Raw genomic sequence first — 20,919 nt, 5'->3', positions numbered from 1 at the left:
GTGGGTCAGTATATATATGTGGGTCAGTATATCTATAATGTGGGTCCGTATATCTACAGTATAGTGTGGGTCAGTATATCTACAGTATAATGTGGGTCAGTATATCTATAGTGTGGGTCAGTATATCTACAGTATAATGTGGGTCAGTATATCTATAGTGTGGGTCAGTATATATCTACAGTATAATGTGGGTCAGTATATCTACAGTATAATGTGGGTCAGTATATATATGTGGGTCAGTATATCTATAATGTGGGTCCGTATATCTACAGTATAGTGTGGGTCAGTATATCTACAGTATAATGTGGGTCAGTATATCTATAGTGCGGGTCAGTATATCTACAGTATAATGTGGGTCAGTATATCTACAGCATAATGTGGGTAGGTATATCTTCTGTATAATGTGGGTCAGTATATCTACAGTATAATGTGGGTCAGTATATCTATGTGGGTCAGTATATCTACAGTATAATGTGGGTAGGTATATCTTCTGTATAATGTGGGTCAGTATATCTACTGTATAATGTGGGTCAGTATATCTACTGTATAATGTAGGTCAGTATATCTACAGTATAATGTGGGTCAGTATATCTACAGTATAATGTGGGTCAGTACATCTACAGTATAATGAGGGTCAGTATATCTGTGGGTCAGTATATCTACAGTATAATGTGGGTCAGTATATCTACAGTATAATGTGGGTCAGTATATCTGTGGGTCAGCGACTACACATGGTTCCTCTGATAAGAAATACTTTTGCAAAATGTCACTTTCACCACTGAAACTGATTTCATATTCACCTATTTCCCCTACTCTCACCACTCCCTAGGTCTTCTAACCACCTTCAGGCTTCTAAATGTGACTGTAAGTTTCATGACTTTCCCACAACCCCACACAGTGTTGCTGGTGACCGTCAGTCTGACCTGCCTCCACCTGCCATTGGAGAGCAGTTGTCTCCTTACAGTTGTTGTTCCTGAAAAGGGACACTTCTCTGGCATCTAAAGGACCACACTAGAATGTTACAATGTCAGCAATACAAAGTACGTGCAAACTACTTTCTACAAGGCAGGAAACTGAGACTCATACCCTTTCTCTGAAATGAAAGCTTGATTGTTAAACCAAAGGAGAAGTAGGTTTACTATAAAGACAAACAACGCCTTACAGTAGTCTTCATTGAACAGGAGATTAGCCTTCAGGGGCACATTGTGTTCTAGCTGGTCTAAGTGCTTCTCTTTTGAAGCAGGATCAGACTGAATTGAAGGGATATTCAGTGTGGAAGACTGTGTCTGTGGCCAACAGACATTCTGGGGTAGGGGGCACCCAAGGGGAGAGGGAACCAGATGAGAGAGTGGGGTTTTGTAGTGTTTAGTAACAGAGTGGATTAATAGTCCAGGGTGGATTCTGGATTCCCATCCCCCATGGAGCCTTAATGACTTCATAATAAAAGCCACATGGGCAATCACTTTCAGATGGCTCCAGCTACTATTGCTGCTGCACACCGCTAGGGTCAAAGGTCACAGGAAAAATACTGGAATGCTGCATGTTGTGGTTCAGGACTGAGTTGGTCTGATAATATTTTGCACATAGGAGTATCAAATGACATGGCTGTGTTGTCTGGGTCTTGAGAGAAAGAGAAAGATACTAGCTATTTTTCACAGTAGCTCATTCAAGATTCAACAAACAGGCATAATGTGATTGGGAGTCCCATAGGGCGGCGCACAATTGGCCCAGCGTCGTCCAGGTTAGGGTTTGGCCGGGGTAGGCAGTCATTGTAAATGAGAATTTGTTTTTAACTGACTTGCCTCTCACTCAACGTCAACAAAACAAAGGAGATGATCGTGGACTTCAGGAAACAGGAGAGGGTGCAGCCCCCTATCCACATCGATGGGACAGTAGTGGAGAAGGTGGAAAGTTTGAAGTTCCCTTGCGTACACCTCACGGACAAACTGAAATGGTCCACCCACACAGACAGCATGGTGAAGAAGGCACAACAGTGCGTCTTCAACCTCAGGAGCCTGAATAAATTTGGCTTGTCACTAGTGGTGTAATGGACCATAGTTGATCCGTACGTATCACCCCCGCAACGATTCGGCACGCATGTGGACCGTGCATCAATTGCAAAGTTTAACCATCATAGTGTGAATTACAGTTTTACTACCGCTGTTACTTTTTAAAGTAATAATTCCCTAAATCTCGATGCAGAGTTGCAGTGAAAAGATAAAGACAAGACAGATGCTGTGTTTCACTCTGAAGCCTGAAGGTTGATTAGATATTTTTTTTAAAAGCAGTTGTGTGTTCTGTTCATGTGAACGAGGCATGTTGAATCCCAACGAATCAATCCTGGATGCTCGCGTTGCAGAAAGTAAAGAAGAAAAAAGAGCGGTGACAGACATGGAGCTAGCGGAGGAGCCATGGAGCTGACAGACATGGAGCTGGCGGAGGAGCCATGGAGCTGACAGACATGGAGCTAGCGGAGGAGCCATGGAGCTGACAGCCATGGAGCTGGCGGAGGAGCCATGGAGCTGACAGACATGGAGCTGGCGGAGGAGCCATGGAGCTGACAGACATGGAGCTGGCGGAGGAGCCATGGAGCTGACAGCCATGGAGCTGACAGACATGGAGCTGACAGACATGGAGCTGACAGACATGGAGCTGACAGACATGGAGCTGGCGGAGGAGCCATGGAGCTGACAGCCATGGAGCTAGCGGAGGAGCCATGGAGCTGACAGACATGGAGCTGGCGGAGGAGCTGAAGAACTGGAAAAGCCTTCATTTAAGTCTCATGTATGGGAGCATTTTGGCTTCCCCATTTAAAGTGTCGTCACCCTGGTGTGTCAGTGACGGGAGCCAACTCAGTCAAGAGAAAACAACTTCTCACCGCGGCATTTAATACCTTTGCTGCAGAATCAAACCGGGCTGAAGCCATCACCAAATCTATTGGGATGTTTATCACTACAGACATGAGGCCATACTCTGTTGTGGAAAACAAAGGGTTTCAAAATATGGTGAAAGTGCTTGAGCCACGCTATCAAATCCCCTCGCGCACCCACTTCAGTATGAAGATCGTGCCAGATGAAGATCGTGCCGGACCTCCAGGGTAACAGAGAGCTACGTGACTGTGACTGCTCACTACACCACAGAGGAGTGGACCTCCAGGGTAACAGAGAGCTACGTGACTGTGACTGCTCACTACACCACAGAGGAGTGGACCTCCAGGGTAACGGAAAGCTACGTGACTGTGACTGCTCACTACACCACAGAGGAGTGGACCTCCAGGGTAACAGAAAGCTATGTGACTGTGACTGCTCACTACACCACAGAGGAGTGGACCTCCAGGGTAACAGAAAGCTACGTGACTGTGACTGCTCACTACACCACAGAGGAGTGGACCTCCAGGGTAACAGAAAGCTATGTGACTGTGACTGCTCACTACACCACAGAGGAGTGGACCTCCAGGGTAACAGAAAGCTACGTGACTGTGACTGCTCACTACACCACAGAGGAGTGGACCTCCAGGGTAACAGAAAGCTATGTGACTGTGACTGCTCACTACACCACAGAGGAGTGGACCTCCAGGGTAACAGAAAGCTACGTGACTGTGACTGCTCACTACACCACAGAGGAGTGGACCTCCAGGGTAACAGAAAGCTATGTGACTGTGACTGCTCACTACACCACAGATGAGTGGACCTCCAGGGTAACAGAAAGCTACGTGACTGTGACTGCTCACTACACCACAGAGGAGTGGACCTCCAGGGTAACAGAGAGCTACGTGACTGTGACTGCTCACTACACCACAGAGGAGTGGACCTCCAGGGTAACAGAGAGCTACGTGACTGTGACTGCTCACTACACCACAGAGGAGTGGACCTCCAGGGTAACGGAAAGCTACGTGACTGTGACTGCTCACTACACCACAGAGGAGTGGACCTCCAGGGTAACAGAAAGCTATGTGACTGTGACTGCTCACTACACCACAGAGGAGTGGACCTCCAGGGTAACAGAAAGCTACGTGACTGTGACTACACCACAGAGGAGTGGACCTCCAGGGTAACAGAAAGCTACGTGACTGTGACTGCTCACTACACCACAGAGGAGTGGACCTCCAGGGTAACAGAAAGCTACGTGACTGTGACTGCTCACTACACCACAGAGGAGTGGACCTCCAGGGTAACAGAAAGCTATGTGACTGTGACTGCTCACTACACCACAGAGGAGTGGACCTCCAGGGTAACCTCTGTCTCCAGGGACCTCTGTCTGTTCAAGTCCCTGTCTGTTCAAGTCCCTGTTTGTTCAAGTCCCTGTCTGTTCAAGTCCCTGTCTGTTCAAGTCCCTGTCTGTTCAAGTCCCTGTCTGTTCAAGTCCCTGTCTCACCGAGAACCTGCCCTACACCGGGGGACATTCATTGATCTCACCACTGAGATTGTGGCCACTGAAGAGGTAAAGAAAATAATAAGAGTGAATTACTTGTTTAATAATATACTGCAGTCTAATCTTAGTCTATGCTATTGCTATTAGAATCATTCATTTTTTATTTGGAATAATAATGGCTTTTATTAAATGTTATTGCCACAATTACAATTCTATGAAATATGAAAATCAATAATTAGTTAAATAGATCAAGTAATTTTTTCTGCAGGGTCAAGCCACAGAGCTGACAGGAGCAGACTCAGAGGCATCTCCTCCACAAAATAATTCAGCCATTAAGGAGCTTTTCGGGGAGACCTTTTCGAGCAAGGACACAGGCAAGATGTTTGCCAACAGCATCAAAGAGGAGATGGCATCACACAAGGCACTGGATGGTGATCCACTGGCATGGTGGAAAAGCAATGAGTGTAAATACCCTCACATTGTCATGGTGGCAAGATGCTACCTGGCTGTGCCTGGCACTTCAGTTCCTAGTGAGAGGGTGTTCTCCACGGCAGGAGACATAGTGACTGTAAGAGGTCTTCCCTCTCCCCAGACAATGTAGACATCCTCATATTTTAGAAAAGTAATGTGAAGTTATAAGCTCAGGTCTGTTTTTCCTTTCTTTCTTTTTTTACTTGTTTTTGATGACGTGGACACGGGCTATTTTTTCATTCACTATTGTCCAGAGGAAGAAGGTATCATGCCTCAAATTGCACTTTAATTTAACAATTGAGTATTGAATATTTTATTTGAATATTGGATTTAAACATTGAAAAGTTCTATGCTTTAAGTGTTCTTTAAGTAATAAATGGAAAGCAATGTTAAATGTCTCCCTTTTTTTTTTGCTGATCTGAAAAATGATCCGATCCGTGACTCAAAACCGTGATCCGATCCGTGACTCAAAACCGTGATCCGATCCGTGACTCAAAACCGTGATCCGATCCGTGACTCAAAACCGTGATCCGATCCTTGACTCAAAACCGTGATCCGATCCGTGACTCAAAACCGTGATCCGATCCGAGAGTTGTGTGCTCCATTGCACCACTATTTGTCACCTAAAACCCTCAAACTTTTACAGATTGAGAGCATCCTGTCGGGCTGTATCACCGCCTGGTACGTCAACTGCACTGCCCACAACAGCAAGGCTCTCCAGAGGGTGTTGCGGTCTGCACAACGCATCACCGGGGGCAAACTACCTGCCCTCCAGAACACCTACACCACCCGATGTCACAGGAAGGCCATAAAGATCATCAAGGACAACAACCACCCAAGCCACTGCCTGTTCACCCCGCTATCATCCAGAAGGCGAGGTCAGTACAGGTGCATCAAAGCTGGGACCGAGAGACTGAAAAACAGCTTCTATTTCAAGGCCATCAGACTGTTAAACAGCCATCACTAACACAGAAAGGCTGCTGCCAACATACTGACTTGAAATCATTGGCCACTTTAATTAATGGAACACTAGTCACTTTATTAATGCCACTTTAATAATGTTTACATATCTTGCATTACTCATCTCATATGTATATAACATATTTTATATCATCTATTGCATCTTACCTATGCTGCTTGGTCATTGCTCACCCATTAATTTATATATTTATATTCTTATTCCATTCCTTTACTTAGATTTGTGTGTATTAGGTAGTTGTTGTGGAATTGTTAGATTACACGTTAGATATTGCTACACTTTTGGAACTAGAAGCACAAGCATTTCGCTACACTCGCATTAACATCTGCGAACCATATATATGTGACCAATAACATTTGATTTGAAATAAAACAAATCATGTGTTTCCTAAATCCAAATATGTTGACAACACAATCAATGACTGGTTTTATCTTAGTTTCACATGACTATCCAATAACCCAATATCTTACCATGAAGAGAACGGAGCGATTCTAGCTGGTGGAAAGGACATCTGCCCACAAGGACGAGGAAAACTGATTTCAAGATGAAGAAACAGACCTACATGATGTGTGGTGCATAATAATGAAGTTCTAAAGGGTTCACATTATGTAGGAGTCTACACTGTAGGGGTCTACACTGTAGGAGTCTACACTGTAGGGGTCTACACTGTACGAGTCTACACTGTAGGGGTCTGCACTGCAGGAGTCTACACTGCAGGAGTCTACACTGTAGGGGTCTACACTGTACGAGTCTACACTGTACGAGTCTACACTGTAGGAGTCTACACTGTACGAGTCTACACTGTAGGAGTCTACACTGTAGGAGTCTACACTGTACGAGTCTACACTGTAGGAGTCTACACTGTAGGGGTCTACACTGTACGAGTCTACACTGTACGAGTCTACACTGTAGGAGTCTACACTGTACGAGTCTACACTGTAGGAGTCTACACTGTAGGAGTCTACACTGTAGGAGTCTACACTGTAGGAGTCTACACTGTAGGAGTCTACACTGTAGGAGTCTACACTGTAGGAGTCTACACTGTAGGAGTCTACACTGTAGGGGTCTACACTGTACGAGTCTACACTGTACGAGTCTACACTGTAGGGGTCTACACTGTAGGAGTCTACACTGTAGGAGTCTACACTGTACGAGTCTACACTGTAGGGGTCTACACTGTACGAGTCTACACTGCAGGAGTCTACACTGTAGGAGTCTACACTGTAGGGGTCTACACTGTAGGAGTCTACACTGCAGGAGTCTACACTGTAGGAGTCTACACTGTAGGAGTCTACACTGCAGGAGTCTACACTGCAGGAGTCTACACTGTATTCTAATACAGGACACTAACATCCTCAGTGAGAAGATGGAATATTTCCCCACTGAACTCCCAGTGTAACAGTGTGCATTGTTGGCAGGTCAGTCAGATGAAGACGTACCACTGAGAGGGTTCCTGCCCAGCACCAGCACGTTGGGGAGAGGCATCATCACCAGCTGCTGGAGGGTCTCCTGGAGGAACACATCAAAAATACTTATTATTACAGTATTCGTTGTTATTACAGTTCGAGTTGGGTTAAATGTGGAAGAGACATTTCAGTTGAATACATTCACTTGTACAACTGACTAGGTATCCCCCTTTCCCTTATTACAGTATGAGTTGTTATTATCGTATGAGTTACTACAGTAAGTATGTGTTGTTATTACAGTATCAGTTACTACAGTATGAGTTGTTATTACAGTATGAGTTGTTATTACCGTATGAGATACTACAGTAAGTATGAGTTGTTATTACAGTATCAGTTACTACAGTATGAGTTGTTATTACAGTATGAGTTGTTATTACCGTATGAGATACTACAGTAAGTATGAGTTGTTATTACAGTATCAGTTACTACAGTATGAGTTGTTATTACAGTATGAGTTGTTATTACCGTATGAGATACTACAGTAAGTATGAGTTGTTATTACAGTATCAGTTACTACAGTATGAGTTGTTATTACAGTATGAGTTGTTTTACAGTATGAGTTGTTACACAGTATGAGTTACTACAGTACAGCATGAGTTGTTATTACAGTATTAGTTGTTATTACCGTATGAGTTGTTATTACCGTATGAGTTACTACAGTAAGTATGAGTTGTTATTACAGTATTAGTTACTACAGTATGAGTTGTTATTAATGTATGAGTTGTTTTACCGTATGAGTTGTTATTACTGTATTACTCCCTGTTCACCCACGACTGTGTGGCCACGCACGCCTCCAACTCAATCATCAAGTTTGCGGACGACACAACAGTGGTAGGCTTGATTACCAACAACGACGAGACGGCCTACAGGGAGGAGGTGAGGGCCCTCGGAGTGTGGTGTCAGGAAAATAACCTCACACTCAACGTCAACAAAACTAAGGAGATGATTGTGGACTTCAGGAAACAGCAGAGGGAACACCCCCCCATCCACATCGATGGAACAGTAGTGGAGAGGGTAGCAAGTTTTAAGTTCCTCGGCATACACATCACAGACAAACTGAATTGGTCCACTCACACAGACAGCATCGTGAAGAAGGCGCAGCAGCGCCTCTTCAACCTCAGGAGGCTGAAGAAATTCGGCTTGTCACCAAAAGCACTCACAAACTTCTACAGATGCACAATCGAGAGCATCCTGGCGGGCTGTATCACCGCCTGGTACGGCAACTGCTCCACCCACAACCGTAAGGCTCTCCAGAGGGTAGTGATGTCTGCACAACAAATCACCGGGGGCAAACTACCTGCCCTCCAGGACACCTACACCACCCGATGTTACAGGAAGGCCATAAAGATCATCAAGGACAACAACCACCCGAGCCACTGCCTGTTCACCCCGCTATCATCCAGAAGGCGAGGTCAGTACAGGTGCATCAAAGCTGGGACCGAGAGACTGAAAAACAGCTTCTATCTCAAGGCCATCAGACTGTTAAACAGCCACCACTAACATTGAGTGGCTGCTGCCAACACACTGACACTGACACTGACTCAACTCCAGCCACTTTAATGATGTAAAATGATGTAAAATATATCACTAGCCACTTTAAACAATGCTACCTTATATAATGTTTACATACCCTACATTATTCATCTCATATGCATATGTATATACTGTACTCTATATCATCGACTGCATCCTTATGTAATACATGTATCACTAGCCACTTTAACTATGCCACTTTGTTTACATACTCATCTCATATGTATATACTGTACTCGATACCATCTACTGTATCTTGCCTATGCTGCTCTGTACCATCACTCATTCATATATCTTTATGTACATATTCTTTATCCCCTTACACTGTGTATAAGACAGTAGTTTTGGAATTGTTAGTTAGATTACTTGTTGGTTATTACTGCATTGTCGGAACTAGAAGCACAAGCATTTCGCTACACTCGCATTAACATCTGCTAACCATGTGTATGTGACAAATAAAATTTGATTTGATTTTATTTGTATGAGTTGTTATTACCGTATGAGTTGTTATTACCGTATGAGTTGTTATTACCGTATTAGTTACCACAGTATGAGTTGTTATTACAGTATGAGTTGTTACTACCGTATGATTTACTACAGTACAGTATGAGTTGTTATTACAGTATGAGTTATTACAGTATGAGTTACTACAGTACAGTATGAGTTGTTATTACAGTAGTAGTTACCACAGTATGAGTTGTTATTACAGTATGAGTTATTACAGTATGAGTTTTTATTACCGTATGAGTTACTACAGTACAGTATGAGTTGTTATTACAGTATGAGTTGTTATTACAGTATGAGTTACTACAACACAGTGTGAGTTGTTATTACAGTATGAGTTGTTATTACAGTATGAGTTACTACAGTACAGTATGAGTTGTTATTACGTATGAGTTGTTATTACCATGAGTTGTTATTACAGTATGAGTTGTTATTACCGTATGAGTTACTACAGTACAGTATGAGTTATTACAGTATGAGTTGTTATTACCATATTAGTTATTACAGTATGAGTTGTTATTACCGTATGAGTTACTACAGTACAGTATGAGTTGTTATTACAGTATGAGTTATTACAGTATGAGTTACTACAGTACAGTATGAGTTGTTATTACCGTATGAGTTGTTATTACCGTATGAGTTGTTATTACAGTATGAGTTGTTATTACCGTATGAGTTACTACAGTACAGTATGAGTTGTTATTACAGTATGCATTACTACAGTACAGTATGAGTTGTTATTACAGTATGAGTTGTTATTAACGTATGAGTTGTTATTACAGTATGAGTTACTACAGTACAGTATGAGTTGTTATTACAGTATGAGTTGTTATTACAGTATGAGTTGTTATTACAGTATTAGTTACTACAGTACAATATGGGTTGTTATTACAGTATTAGTTACTACAGTATGAGTTGTTATTACAGTATTAGTTACTACAGTACAGTATGGGTTGTTATTACAGTATTAGTTACTACAGTATGAGTTGTTACAGCATGAGTTGTTATTAAAGTAAGAGTTGTTACAGTAAGAGTTATTACAGTAAGAGTTGTTACAGCATGAGTTTTTACAGTAAGAGTTGTTGCAATGTGACTTGTTATTACAGTAGTAGTTATTATTACAGATGTTCACAAGATGTTATATATCCTGAAAAAAAGTGTACATATTGTTTTCAATGACCATCAGAATGAGTAGTGATTGCATAAGAAGACGGAGACGCCATCTTTAAAAGGACCACTGCAGAACCATGCATGAATACTTTCCCCTCTCCTTCCACAATGCGATAGCTAAGCCAGAGAGTTTCAGGGAAGCCGTTTACTCCGAAGCCATGGTACAGACAGAGGGATGCCCAGTGGGGATGTTATATAAAGAGTATCAATTTGTGAAACCAATAGACAAAGCAAGGGTCTCATCTGGCATCGTTTGATGATATCACCCATCCTGTGTGTGTGTTGAATGTGCAACAACAAGGTTTTCATATGTCCATCATAAAAACAGGATGCCCATCGAAACACACACTTTAAAGCTCACACACAAGAAGGCACATACAGAAACCAGGAACACACCGTCACACCATCAGCAGAAACCTTGTCATCAGCTGACTAGTAAAGGTGCTTATCCCCTGCTCCTCCTAGTTCAGCACACCACCATGCTGCTGCTGGTACTCTGACAGACAGGCAGTCATGCTGACTGATTGATTCTCCACGGTCTTCATCTATTATGTCAAAAGCCAAGTACTCACTAAACGAGGGAGAACTGTCATTAAACAGCTTTAAATATTGATTCAGTTATTTAGAAGTCTGTTGGACTGGTATGAGACTAGTGGGCAGTGCTGGTTTGACCCACTGCCCTAGGGCCTGTCTCTAATCTCTAACAGACTGCCGGACTGACTGGCTGTTTGGAACAGAACTAAGGCCTTTGATAATGACCTTGCTTACTGTGTATGGATAGCAATTTAAGCCTGTGTTGGGCCTTGGGCCAAAGAACTCCAACCCAAAGTAACCATTAAATTCTATGTGGGGCGGTGGCCTGACATCTGTCCAGCTCACATTACATCCGGAGAGCTTGGGTTGGTGCATCTGTGTCTAACGATTAAACTAACCCCAAGATACTGGACTAGGGCCTATATCAGAGAACACGCCCGAAATATGTTCAATGTTGAAATATTTCTCCAACTACCTGTCATAACATTTAGAAACATACATCTAGTGAATCTTAATTTGCGTCCTCTTCTGAGACTTCTGTGGTCAAATTGAAAGAGTCATTTTTCAAGTATAAAAGACATGAGGGCTATTATCTTCAATATTTAACGTCCACCGAGGCAAACTCCACACAGACATTTTAAAGAGGGTTACACGGGGCCTATGTACTCTTCACTCTGATGCAATGAAAAATAAGCGTATTGTTATTTAACATGAGATTACCTCATGGTGAAGGATAATAAACCCTTTCAGTTTGGGTTTTTTATTGCCAGAAGGTGCACAATGCTTTTGTAACACGTTGCTACCACTGGTGTCAAGGCAAAAAGAGGGGAAATGATTATGTCTACTGGTCATATCAGGCTGTTAATAAGCTTATCTCTGTTCAGAGAGATGTACGGTTGTAGGCGTTCATATGACGTGTATGACATGACAGGAAGAAGGATAGACACGCGTGGACAAAAAATGGATGATGCCTGTCACACTAGCCCAGGGACAGGATGTCAGAATGTTCTCAAGGTCATTCGTTTCCTGGGGTTACACAAAGAGAATTTGCCATGGTTGCCATGGTTTTATGTGTCAGTATGAACTAGATGCAGCTCTGCTGTGCTGGTAAAAGGTGGGAGGAGGATTATATGGCTAACCCCACAGGAAGGGAGTACCTTCACATTTGTCCATGCTTCCAGAATAGAATAGATTGAGTAGAATAGCATGTGATTTCTCATCATTAAATGCTATCCCACCTAAATACATTTTAAAGTGAGAAGCACAGAACACCCATGTGGCCTAAGGTGCTGACTGCTGAGTCAGACCCCAAGACAGCAACTGTGGCCTTGGGTAGTTAGGAATCTGCAGAGGGACAAATACAAACACTCTTTTTTCTCAACAACACACAACACCTGCCCCTTTTCTAGCTGCTGCCTCCCCCTCACTGACACACACACACACACACACACACACACACACACATATACACACACACACACACATATACACACACACACACACATACACACACACACATATACACACACACACACACACACACACACACACACACCCCTGTCTCTCTCGGCAGGCACGTTTGCAGTACGAGCACATAGCACAGTCAGGCACTGCGTCAAAAGCCTGAGTAATCTTTACCCAGTCTACCCACAGCACATGCTCTCAATGTCACCCTCTCTCTATTTGGGTTAACAATCTCCTATTTCATGGAGGGAAAACACAGGGAATGGAAAGCCTCATATTCAAGATATAGGATATCAAGCGTATTCCTGTTTGATGGATCATGAAAATGTGAATTTCATGCACATCTCACAATCTTTAAATCCCCTGTCTGCTTGAAGTGGGGGGTTGAATTCTATGTAAAGGAGAAGGGGGAAGCGTGTACAGATTGGCCAATGATAAACTCCATGATGTTTCATTATGGATGCTTGACTAGGCAAAACAAACAAACAGCCTAGGGCTAACTGCTGAATCACAGAGCCTGAATCAATGCTAAAACCCGGTTTGCATATTAAAATAAGTGTTTGTCTGTTAAAATATGGAGGTTGGATTAGTCCATGCTAACAGGAGTTTACAGCCCAATCTGTCATGCATAAAACATAAAACAGTCAGGAATGGGAACCACACTGTGGGGTGTTATGTTGATCTGATATAATGAGAATGGGGTATGGGGTATAATGAGAATGGGATATAATGAGAATGGGAGAAGCGCTTTGAAATTGAAAAGCCTCCCTATCATCCGGAGTGGCAGAATGCCTGGCAATATTCATGGTGAGAAAATAATCCATCTGTAAAACAGTTCAGCAGATGTGTCAGTGGAGAGAGAGAGGTGAATAGATTACACTTCCTGTTCACACGGTCTACTCTTGAATTATTGATCAGCTCCGAGTTCATTGCGCTTCAAAACTGGGTCACGTTACAATCAGAGGTCTGTTACTGGAGTTTCAGTTCTCTAGTACCATGTTGCTCAGACCAAACCTTCATTCTCTAGTACCATGTTGCTCAGCTCAAACAGTGTTTTCACACAGTGCATCAAAACATAACTAATTTATGCGATAACATGGTGTTAACAAAAGGAGTTGCTCAAAACATCCACAACCCTCATTATGCCAGAATGTGAATCCTCCTGACATGCTATGCTAACTATACTGAAATAATGTATAAAATGCAACATGCGACAATTTCAAAATAAGCTTTTTGTGTATGTGGAACATTTCTGGGAGCTTTTATTTCAGCTCATGAAACATGGGACCAACACTTTACATGTTGCGTTTATATTTTTCTTCAATGTACATTTACATTTTAGTCACTTAGCAGATGCTTACATGAGCGATTTAAAGGAGCAATAAGGGTTTAGTGCCTTGTTCAAGGGCACAGACGGAGTTTCCACCTAGTCGGCTTGGAGATTAAAACCAGCAAACTTTTGGTTAGGCAAGGGGAAATGGAATACCTAGTTGCAAAACCCAAGCTGGTGTGGCTTAAATCGATGTCCACGTCATCGGCGCCCAGGGAGCAGTTGTTGTTGGGAGTTAACTGCCTTGCTCAAGGGCAAAAAACAAAACAAATCCCCCAACGCTAGGCAACCTGCCCCAACCCTCCCAACGTTAGATGACCTGCCCCAACCCCCGCAACATTAGGTTACCTGCCCCAACGCTAGGCTACCTGCCCCAACCCCCCAACGCTAGGCAACCTGCTCCAACAACGTTAGGCAACCTGCCCCAACCCCCCAACGTTAGGTTACCTGCCCCAACCCTCCCAACGTTCAATGACCTGCCCCAACCCCCGCAACATTAGGTTACCTGCCCCAACCCTAGGTAACCTGCTCCACCCCCAACGCTAGGCTACCTGCCCCAACCCCCCAACGCTAGGCAACCTGCTCCAACAACGTTAGGCAACCTGCCCCAACCCCCACAACGTTAGGTTACCTGCCCCAACCCCTCAATGCTAGGCAACCTGCCCCAACAATGCTAGGCTACCTGCAACCCCCCAACGCTAGGCTACCTGCCCCAACCCCCAATGCTAGGCAACCTGCCCCAACCCCCCAATGCTAGGTAACCTTGCCCAACCCCCAACGTTAGGTTACCTGCCCAACCCCCAATGCTAGGCAACCTGCCCCAACCCCCAATGCTAGGCAACCTGCCCCAACCCCCAACGCTAGGCAACCTGCCCCAACCCCCAACGCTAGGCAACCTGCCCCAACCCCCCAACGCTAGGCATCCTGCCCCAACCCCCAACGCTAGGCAACCTGCCCCAACCCCCAACGTTAGGCTACCTGCCCCAACCCCCCAATCCTGCACCAACCCCCCAACATTAGGTTACCTGCCCCAACCCCCAACATTAGGTTACCTGCCCCAACCCCCTCAACGTTACGTTACCTGCCCCAACCCCCTCAACGTTAGGTTACCTGCCCCAACCCCCCAACGTTAAGCCGCGGTAAGCAACCAAGGTCTCTCGTTGATTTCAATGAGTAGGGCGGCAAAACGCAAGCAGTTTTGCAAGCTCCACGGTTCGTGGTGCTCGCTCCGCTAGCTCGGCGCTCGGGGCACCAAAAGATGCATGGTTGACCAATGAGCATTGTTCATCTTGTCAACCAATCAAACAATGTTTTAATGACAACATTCGAGCTGACAACAACCGGGACTGCTGGTCTCACAGTAGGCAGATTTTCTCATGGTTCAATTGCCATTTAGCGTGGCCCGATCAGCACTTTAATGCTGATCTACCTACTCCCTTTTCTTCCTCAGCGGGGCTGGACTGGGCTGGGCATCGACACAGTGTGCCCTGGCTGTGTGGAACCCCAGCCCCAGGAACCAGCTGTAGGAAGGGGTGGAAGGAGAGAGGGAGGAGACTGCTTTGTTTCTGTCACTGTCTGTCTAAGCAGCTCACTACCCCCAACTCCCCAGGTTCCGCTACCAGCACCACTCAAACAGGGGTGCAATTGTGCAGCAGAGTGAGAGTGCGCCTGTGTGTGTGTTGGAGAGGAGGAAGAGAAGAGGGGGAAGATGGTTGCTTGCTTGCTTAAGAACTTGGAATGCTTGAATCACAAGCATTCTGAATTAGCACTCAGAGTTGGTTACCATAGCAACGACAACAGGGTTTATTCTCCCCAGCCGGGTGAATCTTCGCTGGGTGTCTCTCTCGTTCGCACACATGTGCGTATGCACACACTTCTGGGCATAGCACTGCAGACTTCAATCCTCTACTGTACAGTACAAACATGCTGTGAATATGAATCTGCAGACGGGCTTAAGCTGTTCAGATAGCAGAAGGAGACACACAGAGCGGGGAAAAAGAGAGAGTGGGGAAAGAGGGGGAGAGCGGGGAAAGAGGGGGAGAGCAGGGAAAGAGAGAGAGTGGGGAAAGAGAGAGAGTGGGGAAAGAGGGGGAGAGCAGGGAAAGAGGGGGAGAGCGGGGAAAGAGGGGGAGAGCAGGGAAAGAGAGAGAGTGGGGAAAGAGAGAGAGTGGGGAAAGAGGGGGAGAGCGGGGAAAAGAGGGGGAGAGCGGGGAAAGAGAGAGAGCGGGGAAAGAGGGGGAGAGCGGGGAAAGAGGGGGAGAGCGGGGAAAGAGGGGGAGAGGCTGCAACTCCAGAAAGCAACACAATGGAAACAAGCTGCACCACAGCAGCCTTCCTCTTTCTCACCTGAGCACCAGCTAGTTAGTTACACACCATAGTCTCACACCACTTAACACCATGCGTGACAGATCTGTATCGTGTTAAATTAATGCAAGAAAAGATCTCCTAATGTTGAGGATTTCAAAAAAAGCAGGAGCATAATGAAAACCTTTAGACTGTATTGTAGGTCTGATTCAGAGTTGAGATAAGCGTACACAACTTAAATGATTATTTAATTGAATGAGTTCAGCGCAAAGAATTCAGAATACCTCCCGGTGTGAATAGTGACATAAAACATGGTCTCTACTGTGCCTGGTTACATCAGATCGGCTAATGTAGGTAACAATTCAATCCTGGCCCAAGGTTACTGTAATTTCCAAGAGATCATAGATTTAGTGCCGATTTGGATAAATGACAGACCTCTCATCACCGCATTCATGTAATTATGCCTGCTGTCTCATTCACTAGTAGCATCAGCTGACCAAATGACCCCAGGGGTCAGACTGTCAAGGACCTAGCCTGGTGGAGGCACCTCCACTGGCACAAGCTCAGCCCACACTCCCTTCCCGTAGGATCTGAAACCTGCCCTACTACTCACAGAGACAGGCATCTTCTGGCAGGTGCCAACAGTGCCCCGCCCCTCTTACAAAATCAAGCTCTGTTCTCTCTACTTTAATCTAAATGAAGCTTGAAATGTGCTGCTCTTCCATGCATGCTTAATAAGACAACCTAAGTCTAAGTCTCTGAAGTGGCTATAATGTTATGAGAACACTTACTAGATAGAAATAGTGGTGTAGGTCAAGGTTCTAGAGTACCGGACTCAGGTCATTCTTGGCTAAATTAAAACACTTCTGTACTAAAGCAGGTTATGGGGATGGATCACTTACTCTCTGTCAAAAAAAGGCTTCTCTCTGTAGGGGTACTCCCGCCAGTTTGAGTGTTAACATATATATATATATATATATATATATATACAGGGGTTGCAGAGTAGAATCTAGCTTCAATCATATCTTTATGGCAACCCAGGACAACACCGTGAGGCCGTTGGGGATGATGCGTGTTTACTAGCTATCGGCACAGCTCTGACATCAACCGGACATTTAGGTTTAGCATGTGAGATTAGCCTCAAGCCACAAGCAGGCCTACATGCCCTAATAAACTGGATTCACTCATGTTTCAGATGTTAGGGCCATGGAAGAAATCCCTTACGGATTACGAGATTCCCAAATGAAATAAATGTTGTGGATTGCCGATGATGGTGATGATTCAAAGAAAGAAAAACAACCTCCAGCTTGAAGCTTTCGCATAACAACACACATCACACACACATTCCTTTAAATCTTTCCATGATGAAGTCCAAGACAAAAACAACAACATCCACCTGAGGCTATGCTCGAGACATCTCAGCCCTCTGGCCCACAGTCTTTGTGTAGGTCTGCCAACCTTAACCGGGAGGGGAACAGTCTCCCTGAGCATCTAAAACAAGCTCCACTACTCTGGGGCTCAGAGTAGACACATGCAGCATTAAAGCCTCATATGTGGACGATTATTTAACGTTTGGATGATAGCAAAGAGGATCTGGGCTGTGAGTATGCCATCCCCTCTTTAATGGCTTCTAAACTGGGCATAGGGTGGGGTCACATGATGCATGAGGCTCAGTTCCCCGAGGACCAGGCCCTGTGTGTGAATGGAGCTCTGTTCCCCTTAACGCAGTGAAAACAAAACGAGCGACTGCCTTCACAACACACCCCAAAGCAAAGCAGTGCTAAAGGGAGACATAACACAGGTCCACTCTTCAATTCATATCGATACTGAAAAGTGTAGGCCTATAAGTCATGTCTGTTTTTGAGCTTGACGTGATGCTACACACATGGAAAATGTTTGGCTGGCGAGAGCTCCAAACAGCTCTGTACTGTATGCGTGCCAACCCGAGACCACCAAATTAAAAAGTGTTCTAACATTCATTTGGCTTGAGTAGCCTAGAAGAGAGGCCTTAACAGGACTAATCTCAACAATACTGGCAAACCCACAATGACTAAGTATCATTACTAGGAAACTAAAAATGCAATAAATCCCAACATCCTCTCCACATTATCGCTTAAAATGCAGCTTGGAATGTTTGTAAAAATGACTAATGTAACGGTTTTCTAGTGGTGATGAAGGAGAGTCGGACCAAACTGCAGCGTGTCGATTGCGATCCATATTTATTAAAAAAAAAAACGTAAACACGACTAAACACTAAACACTACAAAACAATAAACGTAATGAAAACCGAAAACAGCCTATCTAGTGCAAACTAACAGAGAGTACAAGTAAGACACTAAGGACAATCACCCACGACAAACTCAAAGAATATGGCTGCTAAATATGGTTCCCAATCAGAGACAACGATAAGCATCTGCCTCTGATTGAGAACCACTCCAGACAGCCATAGACCTTTGACAACCCACTAAGCTACAATCCCAATACCACCACCAAAACCCCAAGACAAACACATACAAAAACCCCATGCCACACCCTGGCCTGACCAAATACATAAAGATAAACACAAAATACTTTGACCAGTGACAGAACCCCCTAAGGTGGACTCCCGAACGCACCTCAAAACAATAGGGAGTCTGTCCACACGTGGACCCCACTCCTTTAATGTCTTAGTCCCCTCTCCCTTCGTCCCTAGTCCACCCTCGCCGCCGACCATGGCCTAGTAGTCCCCACCCAGAACCCCACTGGACTGAGGAGCAGATCGGGACTGAAGGACAGCTCGGGACCGAGGCAGCTCGGGACTGAGGGGAAGCTCGGGAGTGAGAGAAAGCTCAGGAGTGAGAGAAAGCTCAGGAGTGAGAGGAAGCTCAGGAGTGAGAGGAAGCTCAGGAGTGAGAGGAAGCTCAGGAGTGAGAGGAAGCTCAGGAGTGAGAGGAAGCTCAGGAGTGAGAGGAAGCTCAGGAGTGAGAGGAAGCTCAGGAGTGAGGAAGCTCAGGCAGGTCGATAGATCTACCAGCTCCTGGCTGGCTGGTGGTTTCAGCAGATCCTGGCTGACTGGCAGATCCTGGCTGACTGGCAGATCCTGGCTGACTGGCAGATCTGGAAGAGTCTGGTTGACTGGCAGATCTGGAAGAGTCTGGTTGACTGGCAGATCTGGAAGAGTCTGGCTGACTGGCAGATCTGGAAGAGTCTGGCAGACTGGCGATGCTGGGCAGACCGGCGGCGCCGGGCAGACTGGCGGCGCCGGGCAGACTGGCGGCGCCGGGCAGACTGGCGACGCTGGGCAGACTGGCGACGCTGGGCAGACTGGCGGTGCTGGGCAGAGCGCTGGGCAGACTGACGACGCTGGGCAGAGCTGGGCAGACTGGCGATGCTGGGCAGACTGGCGTGCTGGGCAGACTGGCGATGCTGGGCAGATGCTGGGCAGACTGATGGCGCTGGGCAGACTGGCGATGCTGGGCAGACGGGGGCACTGGCGGCGCTGGGCAGACTGGCGGCACTAGCTGCTCCATATAGGCTGACAGCTCTGGCGGCTTCTTACAGACTGACCGCTCTGGCGGCTCCGTGCTGACTGGCAGCTCCTTGCAGACTGGCAGCTCCTTGCAGACTGGCAGCTCCTTACAGACTGACAGCTCCGTGCAGACTGACAGCTCCGTGCAGACTGACAGCTCCGTGCAGACTGGCTGCTCCATGCAGACTGGCTGCTCCATGCAGACTGACAGCTCTGGCTGCTTCATGCAGACTGACAGCTCTGGCTGCTCCATGTAGACTGGCTGCTTCATGCAGACTGGCAGCTCGGGCTGCTTCATGTAGACTGACAGCTCTGGCTGCTCCATGCGGACTGACAGCTCTGGAGACTGACTGCTTCATGCAGACTGGCAGCTCGGGCTGCTTCATGTAGACTGACAGCTCTGGCTCCTCCATGCAGACTGACAGCTCTGACTGCTCCATGCAGACTGACAGCTCTGGCTGCTTCATGCAGACTGGCAGCTCTGGCTGCTCTATGTAGACTGGCTGCTTCATGCAGACTGGCAGCTCGGGCTGCTTCATGTAGACTGACAGCTCTGGCTGCTCCATGCGGACTGACAGCTCTGGCTGCTCCATGCCGACTGACAGCTCTGGCTGCTCCATGCGGACTGACAGCTCTGGCTGCTCCATGCGGACTGACAGCTCTGGCTGCTCCATGTAGACTGGCTGCTTCATGCAGACTGGCAGCTCGGGCTGCTTCATGTAGACTGACAGCTCTGGCTGCTCCATGCAGACTGACAGCTCTAACTGCTCCATGCAGACTGACAGCTCTGACTGCTCCATGCAGACTGACAGCTCTGACTGCTCCATGCAGACTGACAGCTCTGACTGCTCCATGCAGACTGGCAGCTCTGGCTGCGCTGAACAGGCGGGAGACTCCTGCAGCGCTGTGTCGGAGGAAGGCTCTGGCTGCGCTAAACAGGCGGAAGACTCCGGCAGCGCTGTAGAGGAGGAAGGCTCTGGCTGCGTTAAACAGGCGGGAGACTCCAGCAGCGCAGGAGAGGAGAAAAGCGCTGGCTGCGCTGAACAGGCGAGGCACACTGAAGGCCTGGTGCGTGGTGCTGGAACTGGTGGTACTGGATCGAGGACACGCACAGGAAGCCTGGTGGGGAGCTGCTACCGGAGGGCTGGGGTGTGGAGGTGGTACTGGATAGACCGGACCGTGCAGGCGCACTGGAGCTCTTGAGCACCGAGCCTGCCCAACCTTACCTGGTTGAATGCTCTCGGTTGCCCTGCCAGTGTGGCGAGGTGGAATAGCCCGCACTGGG

General features: G+C 46.2%; 1 protein-coding gene across 5 annotated transcripts in view; it reads right to left on the bottom strand.

Moving 5' to 3' along the window:
* Window positions 1–20,919, bottom strand: part of LOC112253545 (girdin) — an 81,460-nt gene that overhangs the window by 38,458 nt on the left and 22,083 nt on the right. For all 5 annotated transcript variants that reach the window (XM_042323636.1, XM_042323638.1, XM_042323639.1 and 2 more), the window contains exon 4: window positions 7,261–7,330. In XM_042323636.1, the coding sequence (XP_042179570.1) occupies window positions 7,261–7,330 (70 nt within the window). The remainder of the gene's footprint in view (window positions 1–7,260; window positions 7,331–20,919) is intronic.

Source organism: Oncorhynchus tshawytscha, linkage group LG06 (assembly GCF_018296145.1).
Source record: "Oncorhynchus tshawytscha isolate Ot180627B linkage group LG06, Otsh_v2.0, whole genome shotgun sequence".
Taxonomy (NCBI): Eukaryota; Metazoa; Chordata; class Actinopteri; order Salmoniformes; family Salmonidae; genus Oncorhynchus; species Oncorhynchus tshawytscha.
Note: the sequence above shows the minus strand (reverse complement) of the source record. Positions and strands in the feature narration are given on the sequence as shown.